We start from the raw sequence: 18424 nt of genomic DNA on the forward strand, positions 1-18424 counted from the left end.
ACCCTACTACAGGAAACCCAAAGCAACCTCCACAAATTGGAAGGCTTAACATAGTAAAGATGACAATGCTATACCAATTCAAATATCATCAACCTTTTTCAAGGAATTGGAAAAACTGTTCACCAATTTCATATGGAGAGGGAAGAAACCCAGAATTAGTAGAGAACTCAAGAAGGACAAAGTTGGAGGACTCACCTTACCCAATTTTAATGCCTATTACACAGCTACAGTGGTCAAAACAGCATGGTACTGGCACAACGGCAGACACTCAGACCAGTGGAAAAGAATAGAAAGCCCAGGAATAAAACCATCAGCATATAGACAACTGATCTCCATCAAGGGTCGCAAGATGATCAAGTGGGAAGCGGATGCCCTTTTTAACAAGTGGTGCTGGAAACAATGGATATCCCCATGTAGAAAAATGAAACAAGACATTTACCTCACCCATGCACAAGAATAAATTCAAGGTGTATCACAGACCTAGAAGTTAAACCCCAAACCATCAGGACCATCAAGGAGGGAATCGGGACAAACCTGAGAGCACTGGCCCAGGGAACTCATAGGCTCACTGCAATAGGGAAGGGTACACACACAGGTGAACTAGAAATCGACAAATGGGATTTAATAAGAATAAAGCACCTATGCACCTCGAAAGACTTCACCAAGAGGGTGAGAAGACAACCCACAGGCTAAGACAGGATTTTTAGTAATGACACATTGGACAAAGGGCTCATTACTAAAATCTATAACACCCTCATGACCTGCAAAAAATGGAAAACAGTTAACCCCCTAAAGAAGTGGGCAAAAGAACTGAAAAGAGCCTTCACTAGGGAGGAGACCCACATGGCCAACAAGCATATGAGAAAGTGTCCTGGTCATTAGCCACAAGAGAAATGCAAATTAAAATAACCATGAGATACCACCTAACACCCCTGAGGCTAGCCCAAGTCAGTAAATCAGAGAACAACAAGTGTTGGAGGGGCTGTGGTGAAGTCGGAACCCTTCTCCACTGCTGGTGGTTGTGTAGATTTGTACAGTCATTGTGGAAAGCAGTCTGGAGATACTTAAAGAAAATGGAAATTGATCTACCTTATGACCCAGTCATCCCTCTACTGGACATATATACCCAGTGGAGGTAACAAATAAAACATGATCAGTCATCTGTGCTCCAATGTTTATTGTGGCACAGTTCACTATCGCAGAGATTTGGAAACAGCCTACGTTTCCATCGATAGATGAGTGGATTAGTAAACTCTGACGCATACACACAATGGAGTACTATGCAGCACTGAAAAACATGGACAATCACATGAAACACGTCATTTCGTGGGAAGAGCTGAAGGAATCATGTTAAGCAAGGCAAGCCAATCTCAAAAGGACAGGTGTAACATGAGTCCCCTGTACGGCAGGAATAGAAGAATAGACACTTATCTCGCAATAAATGGGTGGAAGCATAGATAGTTGGGGGGATGGCAGACCACATCCAAGGAGGTACATGAGAGTCCAGGATAAAAAAGGGGAAGGGAGGAAGGAGGAGGGAGAATCGGGGTGGGGAGAAACTGAGTTGATGACATGGGGGAAACAGGGTCCTAATCCACCCAGGGAGAGAGTATTGGTTGTGTCCCCACAGAACTGGAATGTGCATACAGACCCCACCATGATGCGCCAAGCCAGGAGGGCAATATAACGCATGGAGGAAACCACAGAGACTGGACCATATGCCCAGCCTCAACCAGAATCAGCCCGACCCCCACCATGGAAGGGTGTGCCACAGAAAATGAAAATAGATCATCTGGGACCTACCATACCCAGAAGGAAGCTGAAACAAATGAAGTGGGAGGAAGGGAGTGGAGCACACCAGGGCCCACCAAGCTCAGAGGACAATAGCCCGGCTCGGAGCGGCCAATGCACAGAGAAGAACATATGGCCGGCCCCACTGCGAGATGCGACATCCTGCATTGACCCATGGCCCTACACGGGACAGCACCGGAGACACAGTGTAGGATGTGAGACCGAGCTGACCCCACCACACTGAGGTAAAACACTGGGGGCGTGCAATAGAGCAGTGGGGGAAGCAGAGCAAGGAGGTCCCGAGGAAGTATCAAGGATGGACTTTGGGGCCAGGGCGTGGCACCCCATCAGACTCATCCAGAAAACACTCCTAAAGGTCAACAAACAGACCTTGAACTATTAACAGGCTTTTCTTTCTTCCTTTGTTTTTTAAATTTTTTTATTAATTTTTTTCTCTTCTTTTAGATTTTGTATGTCAGTGGCTTTTTTATTTGTTAGTTTGTCAGTGTTGCTGCCGTCGCTGTGTTCTTATGTGCCACTTTGTCTCCTACTCCTTTCCTCTATTTCCTTATGCTTTCCTCCTGTCCCACTACCATGTTCACCCTTCATTCTGGTTTCAGTAATTCCTCGCAGTTACCTTGCCCTTGGTCACTCCCTACCAGTCCTCCCATCCCCTCCCTGCCACTGGTTTTGAACCACTGGTTGTTCCCTTGTGCCTGGGTTGGCCAACACCTCCTCCCTTCCTCAACCTCCCACTCTCCCATGTCCCCCCTTGATCCCGCTGTTTTCTTCTCCACATTGTTTATCCAGCTATCTTATCTAGATAGACCTGCAGAAATAATAATATGTGCATAAAATTGTGGATGGCCTTGACAGCACCAAACAAAGTGGAACGGGAAACACAGGGAATCCAGGACAGATGAACTCCTCAGGACCAGTGGTGAGAGTGGTGATACCGGAGGGAAGAGGGAAGGGGGGATATAAAGGGGGAACTGATGATAAGGATCTACCTATAACTTCCTCCCTGAGGGATGGGCAATAGAAAAGTGGGTGAAGGGAGGTGCCGGACAGTGTAAGATATGTTAAAATAATAATTTATGAATTATCAAGGGTTCATGATGGAGAGAAGAGTGGGGAGGGAGGGGAGAAAAGGAAAATGAGGAGCTGATTCCAGGAGCCCATGCGGAAAGCGAGAGTTTTGAGAATGATCAGGGCAATGAATGTATAAGTGTGCTTTACACAATTCATGTATGTGTGGATTGTGATAAGAGTTGTATGAGCCCCAATAAAATGATTTAAAAAAGAAATATGGGAGGAAAGACTTTATCTCACGTATTTTGGACACGTTACCAAGAGAGACCAATCCCGGAAGAGGGACACCAGGTTTTGTTAAATACAGAGTTACTGAAAATGAGGAAAACCCTCAATGATATATATAGACACAGTGGCTTCTACAGTGAGCACAAACATAACAATTGTGAGGTTGGTAAGGACCCTGGAAGTGTTTTGTTCTGTTGTGTATTTGATTTCTATGAGTCAGAACTAACACACACGTGCACACACGCGCGAAGTACACACACAACATCTGCATGAACTTAGAATATAGAGATTATTTTTTGAAGGAGGAAGAGAAGGGGTAATCCATTGCAGGACATGAAAACATAAACTGAGAGTATTTACCCATAAAGAGGCTGAGATAACTTGAAATAGATTATTTTAAAGTAGAAGGGGTTGAATTACCTCTGGCAGGAAATATGGTGCTAGCAAAAGTATTGAAAGTACTGCGAACCCCCTCCCAGGGGCCGAACAACAGAAAGTAGGTGATGGGCAGCAGAGGATGACATTAGATATGAAAATAATAATCCATAACTTATCAAGGGTTCATACGGGAGGGAGGGAGGGGAGGGGAGGGAGTGGGAAGATTGAGGAGCTGATATCAAGGCCTCAAATAGAAAGAAAATGCTTTTAAAATGATGATGGCAGCATATGTAGAAATGTGCTTGACACAATGGATGAACGTATGGATTGTGATGGGAGATGTAAGAGTCGCCAATAAAAGTATTTTTAAAAAAAGAAAGTACTGTGTTGTTGTTAGGTGCCATTGAGTTGGATCCAACCCAGTATCCCTATGTACAGCAGAACAAAACACTGCACAGTCCTACGCCATCCTCACAATTGTTCCTGTGCCTTAGCCCATTGATGCAGCCACTGTGTACGTCCATCTCCTTGAAGGCCTTCCTCTTTACTCTGCCCCTCTACTCTACCTGATACGGTGTCCTTCTCCTGGGACTGGTCTCTTCTGACACTCTGTCCCAAGAATGTAAAATGAAGTCTCTCCACCCTTTCTTCTTCGTCCAATACAGATCTGTTTGCCCTTTTAGCAGTCTATTGTACTTTCTCTTCCAGCACTGCAATTCAAATGCAATGATTTTTCTAGAGTCTTCCTTATTCAGTGTTCAACTTTCATATGCTTATGATGCCATGGAGAATACCAATGGATTGGGTGTCAGGGAAACTACCACAGACTGCCAGAAGAATAAATAATAAATAAAGCTGTATTGGAAGCAGAACAGCCAGAATACACCTCAGAAGTGAGGATGGTGAGACTTCATCTCACATAGTTTGAACATATTATAAGGAAAGACCAGTCCCTAGAAAAGTACATTATGATTGGTAAAGTAGAAGTTCTTAGAAAAAGAAGAAGACAGTTGACAGGATGGGTTGACAAAGTAGCTCCAATATTGGGTTCAGAGATAATAACAATGTGAGTATATCAGAGTACATCACACTGCTTTGTTCTGTTGCACATAGGGTTTGCTATGAGTTGGAATCAATTCTAGGGCGTATTATTACAACTATGCAACAATGAACCAGTATTTTAAACAAAAGTACCCTCATTACAAGTAACTTAAAAAACTTTTCTTAAATCACAAGCCAGTTCCCTCTGATCCACTGTATGCATTTGCTATTCTTGTAATGTTTTGACATGAAATTGTTATAGTACTGTTCACTTTTCTTACCTGCAGGTCTCAAACTTGACTCTATTCCACAAAAGAGAATTATTCTTCGAAGAGGATATAGTCAAACCTGTAAAAGTGTACTTCATATACTTCTATAATTTAGGATAAAAATAAAACAGGAGAAACATACCAAGGGAGCATGTCTTGCCTTTGAAGATGAAGGACATACCCAATAGGAACGTCTGACCTTAGGTGGTGGTCTTACAGGATCACAAGGAGGTAGTGGTCGGCTTTCTCTTGACGGAGGAATTCTGCCTATGCCTGTATCTTTCTCGTTTCCTTTAAATTTGGTCTTTTTGGATGACATTCTGTAACCTTTCGTTTGTACATTTGAATCTGTGGATGTGGCATCTGATTCATACATTTGGCCCTTACCTCCAGGTGTACATACTGACTCATCAGAGTCAGCATCTGTTTCTTTGAATAATGCTCTTCTTGGACTTTTCTTTGTATAATCATCATATTCATCATCAGTAGACTCTATGGCACTTTTTACATCCTTCTTGTGATTTGATTCCCATTCAGAGTCCGTTTCTGCATCAGTAGACACGGAGGACTTCTGTGCAATCTTGTTATCTTTCTTCGACTCTCTCTTCTTTGCATCTTTTTCACTCTTCAACTCCAATTCAGATCCAGAGTCTGCTTCAGTAGATAGTACGTTCTTTACATGCTTCTTCTTAGTGTCTTTCTTTAATTCTGTTTTACCTTTCTTACCCTTTTTTGTCTCCAGTTCAGATTCAGATTCAGCATCAGTAGACTCGGAGTAATATCTTCCATCCATCTTTTTGCCTTTTTTAAGCGCTTTCTTTTCCCTATTTAGATCCTTTGAATGGTCAGAATCCGCATCAGTAGTAGACTCTTGGTCCTTCGTTGCACCTTCCTTAGCGTCACTCCTTGCATTTTTCTTATCTCTTCTTGCATCCGTTGAGTCTTCAGATTGACCCTCAGATACCTTCTTGGCATCATCCTTTGAGTTATTCTGTGAGTTATTCTTTAACCATACGTCAAATTCCATGGATTCCCTATTAGGGTCATTTAAATACATTATCAAATCCGCATTTGAAATATTTGGGGGCCAAGTTTCCAATTCAGCCTCAGCTTCGTTTGAACTATTTATAAAATTTTCCTTTGGCTCAGTATTTGTACATATGAATTTAGTATCTTTGTCCTTGTAGTTTTTAAAATTTTTCTCATCTTTTTTTGAGAACTCCATATGATACATGAATCCCGAATTTGTATCTGATTGGAATGTTGATGTTTTGTTTCCAAGTGATCGGTTTGATGGGATTTTAACTGCTTCATTCTTTCTTTCATATTTTTCATCTGCTACTGTTTCATTAGTTTCTAGAGTTGTAGCATGTTGACCTATTTTTTTCTTAAACTCGTTCTTTATGTCTTTAATTTTTTTGTCATCTTTGGACTCGTTAGCTACTGCCTTTCCAGAATGGGGTTTAGGAATATAAGAACATCTGAATGGAACTTGTCTCCTGGCAGTGAAGTAAATACCTGGCTTATGGACATTTTTTCTCAAAGAACGTCTTATCCGTATATGAGCTTCCTTTGGATCTTCTTTTAGTTTTCTTTTGTCCTGTCTCTGAAAAGATTGATTAAAATAAAAACAAGCATTTATAAGTGAGTATTGTATTTTTTCTTGTCAAAATGTCAAAATGGTATAATTTTTCTTTGATTTACTTATAATGGAAAACAACACGTTATTCTCCTTTAAATCTCTGTGTAAGAAGACACAGAGAGATCATTTAATTTGGGACACAAGGTGACTCAGGTCCTCTCAATGGTTTATATGAATATGGAAGGAGGCCCATGACAATCCAGGGCCTGGGAATTTAGAGTGGATCTGTATATAGTAGAGGTTTTTTTTGACACTTGGCCCAATTTTCGCCCCAAGTTAGCTTAGAAACAAGCCAATCCCCTTGACATTTGTCATGACAATTCTTGTGAGTTCTATTCTTGCTTTCAAGGTTTCTGGTCAATGTGGGAGACTGAGACCTCTACTGTGAGATACTACAAAACAACAAACAAAAAAAGAGTAGAAAATAAAACAAAAAGTTTGATTCTTATAGCAGTGGTGTAATTTTAAAAAATCACTCAAATCTTTATAAATCTGAGTTCCATAATTGGCCACATAGATTTATCTTAGATTTACTTCTTGTATGCCTTCAGCTATTCATTCAAGGTACTGGTAATCAAGTATATGGTCATATATAACTAAAGAACAAATATGAAGGGACGCATGGAAATAGATTGACTAAAAATATAATAATGGCCCTTGAATAATTGCCATGATTCCAACTCTACATCAGGAGAATATTTTTTAAAAAATATTTTTAATCTCCATAGGTAAATCCTGTGTGTTAGTGGGTTGTTTTTTCTTTTTTGTTAATTGATAGGATACCTCCACCGTATACAATGAGTAGGAAACAAGAATCTTCAAGTACCCACTATCCTGAATTCCCATTTTAAAAAATAGGGAGGCCCTAAAACATCAATCAAGATTTACTCCTGCTCTAAGATTTGAATTTTGAATGATTTTGTCACTGGTAAACATCTTCCCTGAGAGATCACACTAATTGCAATGTTAGGTGCTTTTAGCTTTCTTAGTCTCAGAAATGTAATGCCTTTGATGTGGAGAATGACGTATAAATAAAATTCAATCTGAAACAGGTGAGCTCAATCTGCTACACAGGGAATTTTAATTAAAAAAGTAATCTATAACCTACAAGTATTAAAATCTAAATTACATATAACTTATTTTTAATATAGTTTTGCAAAGGTACATTTAATTTAAAAGTTGAATTATTCAATACTTACAGGAACTGTGTCTCGAAATTCCAAAGATCTGGATGTTTTTTTTCTATCTTGCTGAGGTGGTTTGGGAAATGTCGAAAGAAAATTTTTTATATTCCATAATTTTCTGTTTGATGAACTGACTAAAATAAGACAGTACAAAATGTAATTTGGAGTTAATAGCCAGACTTTCATCAGAATTAAGATATTTATGAGCAAAAAATATATCATTTGTATTAGATTAAGTTATACCTTAAAATATAGCTTTTTTGCCTGTGGTTTGTAGTTTATTTGCACACCGATTAAGGAAAATAAAATCTCATTTTCCCACTTAGCTATGAATTATGTTAAATGACATTGCAATTTCATGTTACAGATTAAATAAATTTTCATTTAAATCATAGTGATTTGAATAACATAATTAGACAAAAATGGAAAAAGAAAAGATTCACTATTTCTTCATAACATCTCTATCCTCTTTTCTATCTTTTCTTTTATGTCATTTTGATTATATTGCAGGAAATGTTGCTTCTCCTTCATGTTTCCCATAATATAGATGTAAATACTACGTTTACTTTTGAGAATTTTATTTAATGACAGTCTGTAGACAGAATAGGGTATTTAGGAAGATAAAATTCAATGACAATTATGTCAAAAGAATAACTAGTGAGGACACTAAGGATAGTTTTCCTGGAGATGAGAATATTAATAAGAGATGTGATCACTATATTCAAATGCGGAGTTGTTATGTAGAAGTGTAACAGTATTAAAACTAATATAACCACAACTGCTAACATTTTCATAGTGCTTACTATATGTCAAACTGTGCTCTGAGACTTATTTAATCTTCACAACAAGCTTTCAAGTAGATAATTTGATTTTACAGATGTGGCAAGTGAAATACAGATTGGTTAAGTTACTTCTTCATAATTATAAAGCTGTAAGTTAGCAAAAGTAGTTGAACCCTAGAACCCTCTTTCTTAATTACCTGTTATGTATTTATTTTGTGCATTTCCTTACAGAAAAGTTAGAATAAGAGTTGCAGAAGTGCAGAGATATTTCAGTTAAATATATTTTAAAATTTCCTAAAGTTGTAATATTATGTATTTTGATTGTGAATTTTGAACACAAGGAAACTGTATGCATAAGGTGGGTTTGTATTTACAGGAAGAAAACAGCTAGTACAATATCAGAAATGTTCTACATACTCACACCAACATACACACAGAGACACACATACAAATACATGCTACTATTCAAATTTGATAAAAATTCAGGACATTTTCTGCTTTACCATATTTCATGAAAGACAATAATTATTTATACCTAAACTTATTTTCAAATATAATCTAAATAAATGTCAAACTCAAAAAATGAAATTCTTACTTGGAGTGGAATTACAATGTATTCTGATGTTTACTTCTTGTCTATTGAAAAGAGATAATATATTTTAATCGAATTTTTACTATGGCTAACAATAAAAACCATTATTATTGTGAATACAAATGCAATATCAATTTGTAAATGTTCTTTTTTTCCGATGTACTTATGTAAGAACGTATATTTACAGTTCATGACCCAGCTTTTCTACTCTAGATGAATAAGTGATTATTGTTGTTAGGTAGAGTCAAGTTGGCTCTGACTCCTGGCGACCCTACACACAGCAGAATGAAACAATGCCCCATCCTTCACCATCTGCATGGCTGTATTTCTGCTAGCGTCCATTGCTGCAGCAATGGTGCCACTCCGTCTTGTCGAGGGTCTTTCTCTCTTGTGCTGCCATTCTACTTTCCTAAGCATGATAGTAATTTCCGGGGACTGGTCTCTGCTGCTAACATGTCCAAAGTATGTAAGAAATCTAGCTACTGTTGCTTTTAAGGAGCATTCTATGCTACTTCCAATAATCATTTCTAACATCATAATTCAAAGGCATCGATTCTTACTCAGTCTTCCTTATTCAATTCCCAATGTACACATGAATGTGAGGCAATTGAAAATACTGTCTTGAGTCATGTGCACCTTAGTCCTGAAAGCAATATCCTTGCTTTTCAGTATTTTAAAGAGGTTTTGTGCAGATGATTTATGCAGTGCATCAATTGATCTCTTGACGGATGTTTCCATGAGCAAGCAAGATATAATCTTTGACAACTTCAATCTTTTCTCCATTTATAATGATGTCATCTTTTGGTCCAGTTGTGAGGATTTTGGTTTTTTTTACAATGAATTCTTATCCATACTGAAGGCTGCAAGCTTTGATCTTTATCAGCAAGTGCTTCAAGTCCTTCTATTCAGCAAGCAAGGTTATGTCCTTTGTATATTGCAAATTGTTAATAAGCCTCCTTCCAATCATGATACTGCATTCTTCTTACTATAATGCAACTTCTGCTCATTATTTGCTCAGCATACAGATTGAATAAGTATGATTAGAGGATAGAAATATGACAATTTTATTGATTCTAAAACATGCAATATTCCCATACAGTGCTTTTTCCACAAGCACAATTAAGTGTTCTGGAATTCCTATTCTTATTTTAATCCACACAATTGAATGCCTTTGCATGGTCAATAAAACACAAGTTAACATCTTTCTGGTATTCCCTCCTTTCAGCCAAGATCCATCTGATATTATGAATTTAACCAGAATCACTGGCAGTTTCCTGTCAATGTATTGCTGCTGTTATCAACTGTTAGATGATCTTCAGCAAAATTTTACTTGCATGTGATAGCAAAGATATGGTTCTATAATTTGAGCATTCAGTTGGGTCACGTTTCTTTGGAATGGGTACAAATAGTTTGGCAAGTAGCTATCTTCCAAAGTTTTTGGCATAGGCAACCGAGTGCTCCCACTGCTTCATCAGCTTGTTGAAACTTTCTTAATCATATTTGATCTTTTCCTGGAGCCTTGTTTTTGGATAATTTCTTCAGTGTACCTATGGTTTTTGATCATATGCTTCCTCTTGAAATGATTAAATGTAGATTAGTATGTTCTGGTAGTGTGACCTTGTGTATGCTTTCAATCTTCCTTTGATGCTTCCTGAATTTTTTAATATTTTGTTCATAGAAACTTTCAATATTGCAACTTGATGCCTGAAAAATGTTTTCAATTATTTCAGCTACAGATGTGCTGAGTGTGTTCTTCCTTTTTGATTTCTATCTCTAAGTCCTTGCACATTTCATTATAATATTTTATTTTGTCTTCTTGAGCTTCCCTTTAAAAATTTATGTTCACCATTTTCTACATCTTTCCACCCCATTTTATTTAGCTACTCTGTGATTAAGCACAAGTTCCCGTGTCTCTTCTGACATCAATTTAGATCTTTTCTTTGGTTCTTGTCTTGTTAAAGGCTTTTGTCATTTTCATACATGACATTTTTTTATGTCATCCCCCAGCTCATTGGGTCTTCTGTCATCGGTGCTGAATACATCAATCCTTTTTTTTTGAGATGTTCTCAAAATTCAGGTGGTACATGTTCCAGATTGTATTTTGGTTCTTGGTGACTTATTTTAATTTCTTTCAGCTTCAACCTAAACATGCATATGAGCAATTAATGGTGTGCTCCACAGTCGGCCCCTAACCTCACTTTAGTTACTGATAGTGAGTTTCTCCCTGGTCTCTTCCCACAGATGAAGTCAATTTGATTTCTCTTTATTTCATCAGGACAAGTCCACGTGTGTAGCTGTCTGTGTTGTTGAAAAAAGGTCTTTGTGATGAAGAAGTTGCTGGTCTTGCAAAATTCCATCATGTGATCTCGTTTTGTTTCTATCATCAAGGCCATATTTTCCAGCTACTCTTTACTCTTTGTTTCCGATTTTCGTTCCAATCATCAGTAGTTATCAGTGCACCTTGATAGCATGTTTTAATCAATTTGATCAATTTCAGACTGAAGACACTGGTCAATTCTTCAATTTTTTCTTCACTAGCTTCAGTGTTTGCTGCATAAGTTTGAATAATAGTTATCTTGATTGGATTTCCTTGTATTTGGATAAATATTATCCTATCACAGACAGCATTGTACTTCAAGATAGATGTGCTTATTTATGATGAATTTGACAGTGTCACTCTTAATACATCTTTCCTAGTAGAGTAACCATATGCCTATCTGATTCAAAATGGTCCATGCCGGTCATTTTCAGCTCACTGTCTCCTAGAATATCAATCTTTATATGTTACATTTCATTTTTGACCATTTTCCAAAAGATAGTTGATCAATGTTCTATTAATATTTGGTCAAACCACATTCAGTTGTTAGAGTAGCTTTAAGAGATTATGGCCTGAAATTCTGGAAATTTGACGATCTAAACATCTGCTATGCTGACTGTGCAGCTGCTTTCACACTTTGGAAAAAACAACTTTCACTTTCATAGAGTTTAAAATTCTAATCCATAATGTAAGTTGGTTATTTAAATCTTTTTATTTTCAAGGACTTTAATCATATCATATGAGGCTGAAAAGAGATCTACCATCTAAATATTTATCTCAACAAGCTAGAAGTAGAACAAGTTAAAGCAAAAGTATGTGGGAGAAAAATAACTAAGATAAAAGTAGAAATCACTGAAATTAGGAAAATATCTTTCTGTCAGTGAATTTAAATTCTTAAATAAAATTAGATAATACTCATTGAATAAGAAAACATATGGAAGGGAAAATAGAAAAACCTGAAAAGTATGTTCAACAAAGACTGATCCAATAATTTAAAACTTACTGAAAACAAGAACTCCAGGTCCAGATGGTTTCTTTGGTAAATTCTCCCAAATACCTAAAAAAGGAAAAAAACAACAATTTTTATTTAAAACTCTTCCAAACTAACAAAAAAAGAGACAGAACACTTAACAACATGTTCTATGAGAGCATAACCTTAATACCAAGGCTTGGTAAGACCTTTACCAGAAAATAAAATTTCAAACCTATGTTTATCATTAATGTAGAGTCTACTATGGGATTATCTGTGTCCCTCAAAAAATATTTTTTAAGCCCCTAAACCTTGGTACTTGTGGATGTTACTTATTTAGAAACAGTATGTGATAGTTAGGTTAAGTTTTATGTCAATTTGGCTGGACCAGGATTGTAGTAATCTAGCATGTGATCTAATGCAATTTAATCATCTCCATAATGTGATATACTCAGGATCAGTTGTAAGAAGATTAGGGTGGAATGCAACTTCCTTACTCAGATCAAAATCTTAATTGATTGAATCAATTGAAAGAGTTTCAATGGGAGTGCGCTCTACTTCTAATATAACTGGATGCTATCTACAAGCTTGCTTGCTTTTTGCTGGGTTTATAACCTGTATCTGGTTCATTGAACTCCAGTTCTTTGGAATTTATTCAATGATGTGTCTGTCATATTGCCTGGTGATCCTGTGTGTCATGAGTGGCCTGACATCTGACTTGCTGATCTTGGAATCAATTTGTCTTTAAAGTCACAGGTCTGTCACCTTTCTGCCAATCTTTGGTTCATTACCCCATGCAGCTGTATGAGTCAGGAGAAGCCTCCAACATAACATATCACACTTGGACTTGGAACTTGCCCAGGCTTGGAATTTGCCTGTTTCAACATCTGTATGAGCCTTTTTCTTGATATACGTTTCTCTATTTCTGTAGATATATAACCTTCACTTCCTTCTACAGAGAACCCTACTTAAGGACCCATCCTTGCAGGTGTTAATATGAGATCATTCAGGAGTAGGATGGGCCCTGGTCCAATATAGCTGGTACCTTTACGAATAGAGAAGAGACCCAGACAGACACAGAGAGAAGACAGCAATATGAAGTTAAAGACAAATAGAAGTGATGCCGAGAAACTACTAAGGATTGCTGGTCATCACCAGAAACTAAGAGGAAGGCAGGAAACACATATTTTCTCAGAGACATCATAAGGAGTAATCATTGACAGCCCCCCAAAATTAATACAGATTTTTATACCTAGGCTATGGTGCTGTTGTATAATAAATACCTAAAATGTGACAGTGATTTTAGACCGGAGCTATGAGTAAATATGGGAAGAGTTTTGAGGTGTTTAATAATAAAAGCAAGATTGCATTGAGGAGAATGTTGATAGAATTAAGAGCATTTATACCACTTTTTCAGTAGAGACGGCAGTGAACATGAGGAAAATTTTAAATAGATTTACTACATCAATTAGTGAGAACAATAACTAACAATTGAGAGCTGCCAGATATTGTTACAAGCCCATTCAGGGATTGTCATCTTAAATTCAAATTGAAATCAGGTATCATGGTTATATTCCGCCCCACCCATACATATTTATATTGTAGAGGTGTACATGTGGAGTAACATGAAAGTTGGATTGTATAAAATCAGGGTTTGGGGAAGAGATGTGAAAAGGAGAGTTGTGTAAGGAGTTGAGATGTTCGCAAAGGATAATCTGTATTGATCCACCATGTACTTGTAAGAATAGAAATATATAATTCTCGTGATGGGTAAAAGCACAAGTAAAGTCATCAGAGAACAGGTTGGAAAATCAATTGTAGCTTTACTGGGGTAGAATTATTTTCGTAGATATATTAGAGGTATCTAAGGCAGTAGTTTGAGAGTGAATTGTTTAAAATTGAGATTTCATAGGGTATACAAGTGTATGCTAGGGAGCAACTGAGCATAAAAGACAAAATAAGTGTATAGGACCAAGTAAAATAATTGGGAAGTCAGAGTATGAGATTTATTACTTACATAGTGAAATAATAATAAATCAAGAAAAGAGTACTATTGAAGGACATCAAAGTGGGCTATATTGGGGGATGTAAAAAACTGCAGGAAGTAACTGGGGCTCAGTATATGCATAAAATAAGAAAAGATAGTAAGTGATATAATCTGATGACTTGAGACAAGTCTGGCTAATTCTTCAAGAGTAAGAAAGAACAGTCCAGAAATGGCATTTAGGACCAGTGACAGCAGAGTATGTGGGAAAGAAATTATCTGACTTGAGAGAACTGCAGGAAAGTCAGTGTGTTTGAAGGAGATTTGGGGTTTCAGATAAAACAAGGTGATCATATCATTCAGATAAAAAGTCGAAGAGGATACAGGGAAGGTTTGTTGATGGCAGCGAGTTTCAAAGAGACAATAGCCAATGGTGACATAATCCTGAGGTCTTTGTGATGTAAGAAGAATTAGATGTTCACAGCATCAAACTGAACATGTCTTTATTAAAGAACCAGTGTTTCTAGGAACTTAATTTGGGGAGCTAACTTTTAATTTCTAGGTTTTTATTATTCTTTTAACTTTTATTAACTTTTCTGATTCTAAAATAATAAACATTTATTGAAAATTGTTAATGGTTCAGAAGTATATCATTTAAAAAGGAGAAAAATAACTTTTTCCTTTCTGAGAAATAATTTCCAAGACTTTGAATTTTTGCATCAAAGGTTTCTTAAATTGCCTTTTTATTATTGGAGTTGTGTACCTTTTCACAAGTCAATGGGTGTTCCTTTTCATATTTCTTTTTCTGTGAATTGCCTGCACATGTCTTCTGAATTTATGCCACAATAATAGTACTTTGAATTTTGTAAACTTTTCATATGAGGTCGAATCATATGACACTTTCATTTTATATCCAAACCCCCCCCCCCAAATAAGAACAAATAAAGGAACCTCAGTGACATTTTGGTTATGCGCTGGGCTGTTAGTTGCAAAGTCTACTCTGGTAGTGAGTCACAGTGTAGGAAATCCACAGGGGCAGTTTTACCCGATCCTAGAGAGTCTTTATGAGTCAGAATTGATGACAGTGAGTTTGAGGCCACAAACGGTTAACTATTGACAATTTCATAAAGTTCAGCTTAATGCATAGGGATTTTATCCACTAGGAGCCCTGGTGGTATAGTGGTCATCAAAAGTTACAGTCTTGGAACCCCCAAAGGGTTGCTATGAGTCAATATTGACTCGATGGCATTGAGTTCCTGGTCAATACATAGGAATATTATCTAGTAGCTCCAAGTCAACATAGTAGATATATGCATATATATATATATATATATCAACAATATTATCGTAGAAGAAATTTACCTTTTTGAACTAAAGACTAAGAATGAAAGTAGCTAGTAAAGTCTACAAGATATTTTAAATTCTATATTAATATTATTTTGACATCAATTAATTACTTATTTAAAAATAAATGCACTATACTTCCTTTATTTGTCATAATACAAAACATTCACTCTATCAGAAAAATAAAATAATCTCATTTACCTTACACACATAGTTAAATATATCAAGCTATTATAATAGAATCTTACTATATTGTATCCTGCTTTACATTTCAAATTAATTCCTTCTATTCTTCTTAAACACGAGGTCACAGGAAGGTGAGATTAAATAAATAAAATGGCTAAGGTCATACATCTATTTATGAAAGAGCACGAATTAGCTAAATCTAATTCCGAAGCACACAATATATTAATGGCAACTTCATAATTCTATTTTAAATATAAATTGTAACCTGTAAATGAAATTACCATTGAAGACATTATTTACATTTAAAAATATAAGTGTCTAATCAAATTGAGTTACAAGTTGGGCTGCGACCCGCAAGGTCAGCAGTTTGCAACCACAGGGTAAAAAGGAAACTTTCAACGCCTGATAAGAGATACAATCTGAGAAACTCTGAGGGGCAGTGGTACTCTGCCTTATGATAGCAATGAGTTTAGTCTTTGAGTCAAATTGAATTAAAAACAGGAATTACAAATACAAATATATAAATACTTTTAAAAGACTTACAACCATGGAGCCGACATTTCCCTGCCTATGTGTTGCCAGGACTTCAGGTTTGTGAATTTAAACTGCTGAGGTTGAGTGATGACGTCATAAAGGAATTATGAGCAACAGCCAGTTCAAGGGGAAGCACAAAGTAAATAATATTTTTCATGGCATAGGTCCTTCTGGGACATAGGTATGCATTGATTAATATCCATGATACTTTCTGTTAAATAAGATGTTATATAATTTGGGCATAATGTAAATATCATGTTAACCCATTATGAAAGCCCACTGTTCCAGATGCGTGAGAACCCAAGAAGCTCGAGCAGATTTGGCTTAGCAGAACATCAAACCACCACAGAAAGTCTTAGAGATGGTATCCAGAACCATGTCCTCACCTGTCCATACCCAAATGTGATCCAGTGATGCAGGAGTCCGAGTTTGGAGTCTGTAAAACTATTCAAATACACCCCAAACTCACTGTTGTCAAGTTGACTCCAACTCTTAAGTGACCCTTAAAGATAAAGTAAAACTGCCCCTGTGGTTTTCTGAGGCTACAGAGTTTGGAAGCAGAGAAACTCATCTGTCTCCTGTGGAGCAACTGGTGGGTTCAAACTGTTGACCTTGCTGTTAGTAACAGAACTTGTTACCCAGTAAACCATTGGGTTTCTAAATAGAAACTTTATTAAACAAAAAATATCAAAATGTGAAGCTATTGGCTCTCAACATATCCTTCATCTAGGTCTATATATTTCTGAAGGCAGAGATTCCATCTCGATACCCTTTCCCTTAGTGGCACTGAGGATTTATACATTGGGCTGCTAACCACAAAGTCGGTAATTGAACGCAACTAGCCATGGTGGGAGAAGGATGGAACTGCCTGCTCCCACAAAGATTCACAGTCTCAGAAATCAATTATGGGGTTTCTAGAAATTGAAATAAACTCTGTGACACTGGGTGACCCTCTCCCAAACAATCTTGTCCTTTGATTTATACAACGTTAAAAAGGGCAGTTTTGGCATCCTCAAGAAACTCAAATCATGTTCCTCTTAAGTGTACTTTGAGTTTAAGGAAGAGAAAGAAGTGTGAAAGGGCAAGATTAGGGTTGTAGGGTTGATGCGGTGAGTTTCCAGGGAAATTACCTGGAACCCTCAGGTGCATTGCCATGATGGAAAAGAAAATTATTTGATTCAACGTTACTGTCCTTTTTCTTAACAATGCTGTTTTCAAATTTCTTAAAATTCCCTAATAAGCCCCCGTGGTTACATTATGTTTTTTGAGAAAATTTATCAATTACTCTTTTGGTATCACCCCCCAAAAACAGTCACCACTTCTAAACTAACCTCACTACCTTGAATTTCACTTGCCCAGCATATCCCTCAGAGCCTTTTCCTTTTGAAGCCACCCAACAAGATAAATGTATTATAGAGATAACTTGTGGAAATCAGAGAAACATTCATAAACACATTTTGCTTGGAATAAACATATGGAACTCATATATAACAGCATCCTATATGTGGTTGGTTGTTTCCTAAATGTTAACTACATTTAAAATTTGTAATTGAGTTTATATATGACTCCTTTGAGCTTGAACTGAAAGATTCAGTAAGTTATTCATTGATTACATTCATTTGGCTCTTTAGTAAATAGATAATTGTTTGATTCCATTATATTTAAACACTAGCTTTGAGTGTTTGTGTACACAGAGTCATGTATGCAGTTGTATATGTGAGAGATACATACAGGCTGAAAGAAAAATGAAAGAATACAAACATTCCCCTACAAATGTCAATTGGAATTCAGTGTAATTTCTTTTACTTCAGGTTCTCTACCCTAAAAATTCTGCATATATTCATCTATTCCCAAAGTAATTTATATTTGGCTTATTCTTAGTTTAGTTAGTTCATAAAAGATTAAATATTTATAAAAATAGTACTGATATGTCTATCTGATGTTTTCTCCCCAAACAAGAAAATGACTGTTTCTTTTCTATTTTATTTTTTAATTAAATACTTTTATTAAGGGCTCTTACATCTCTTTTTACAATCCATACATTCAATCATTGTGTCAAACACATTTGTACATATGTTGCCATCATCATT

The 18424-nt window shown here is 36.6% G+C and overlaps 1 protein-coding gene across 1 annotated transcript in view; it reads right to left on the reverse strand.

Annotated features, from left to right (window-relative positions):
* The window catches only part of CYLC1 (cylicin 1), a 27586-nt gene extending 10097 nt beyond the window's left edge, over positions 1–17489 (reverse strand). Inside the window, exons 1-5 of the mRNA XM_013007604.2 lie at positions 17465–17489; positions 12320–12373; positions 7641–7759; positions 6318–6405; positions 4981–6176 (exon numbers count right to left, since the gene is read on the reverse strand). Of these exons, the coding sequence (XP_012863058.2) occupies positions 4981–6176; positions 6318–6405; positions 7641–7759; positions 12320–12373; positions 17465–17489 (1482 nt within the window). The remainder of the gene's footprint in view (positions 1–4980; positions 6177–6317; positions 6406–7640; positions 7760–12319; positions 12374–17464) is intronic.
* Positions 17490–18424: the final 935 nt, after the last annotated feature.

The sequence above is a fragment of the Echinops telfairi genome, unplaced genomic scaffold, assembly GCF_000313985.2.
Source record: "Echinops telfairi isolate 266 unplaced genomic scaffold, ASM31398v2 ScPeMD7_7419;HRSCAF=8457, whole genome shotgun sequence".
NCBI classification, from domain to species: Eukaryota; Metazoa; Chordata; class Mammalia; order Afrosoricida; family Tenrecidae; genus Echinops; species Echinops telfairi.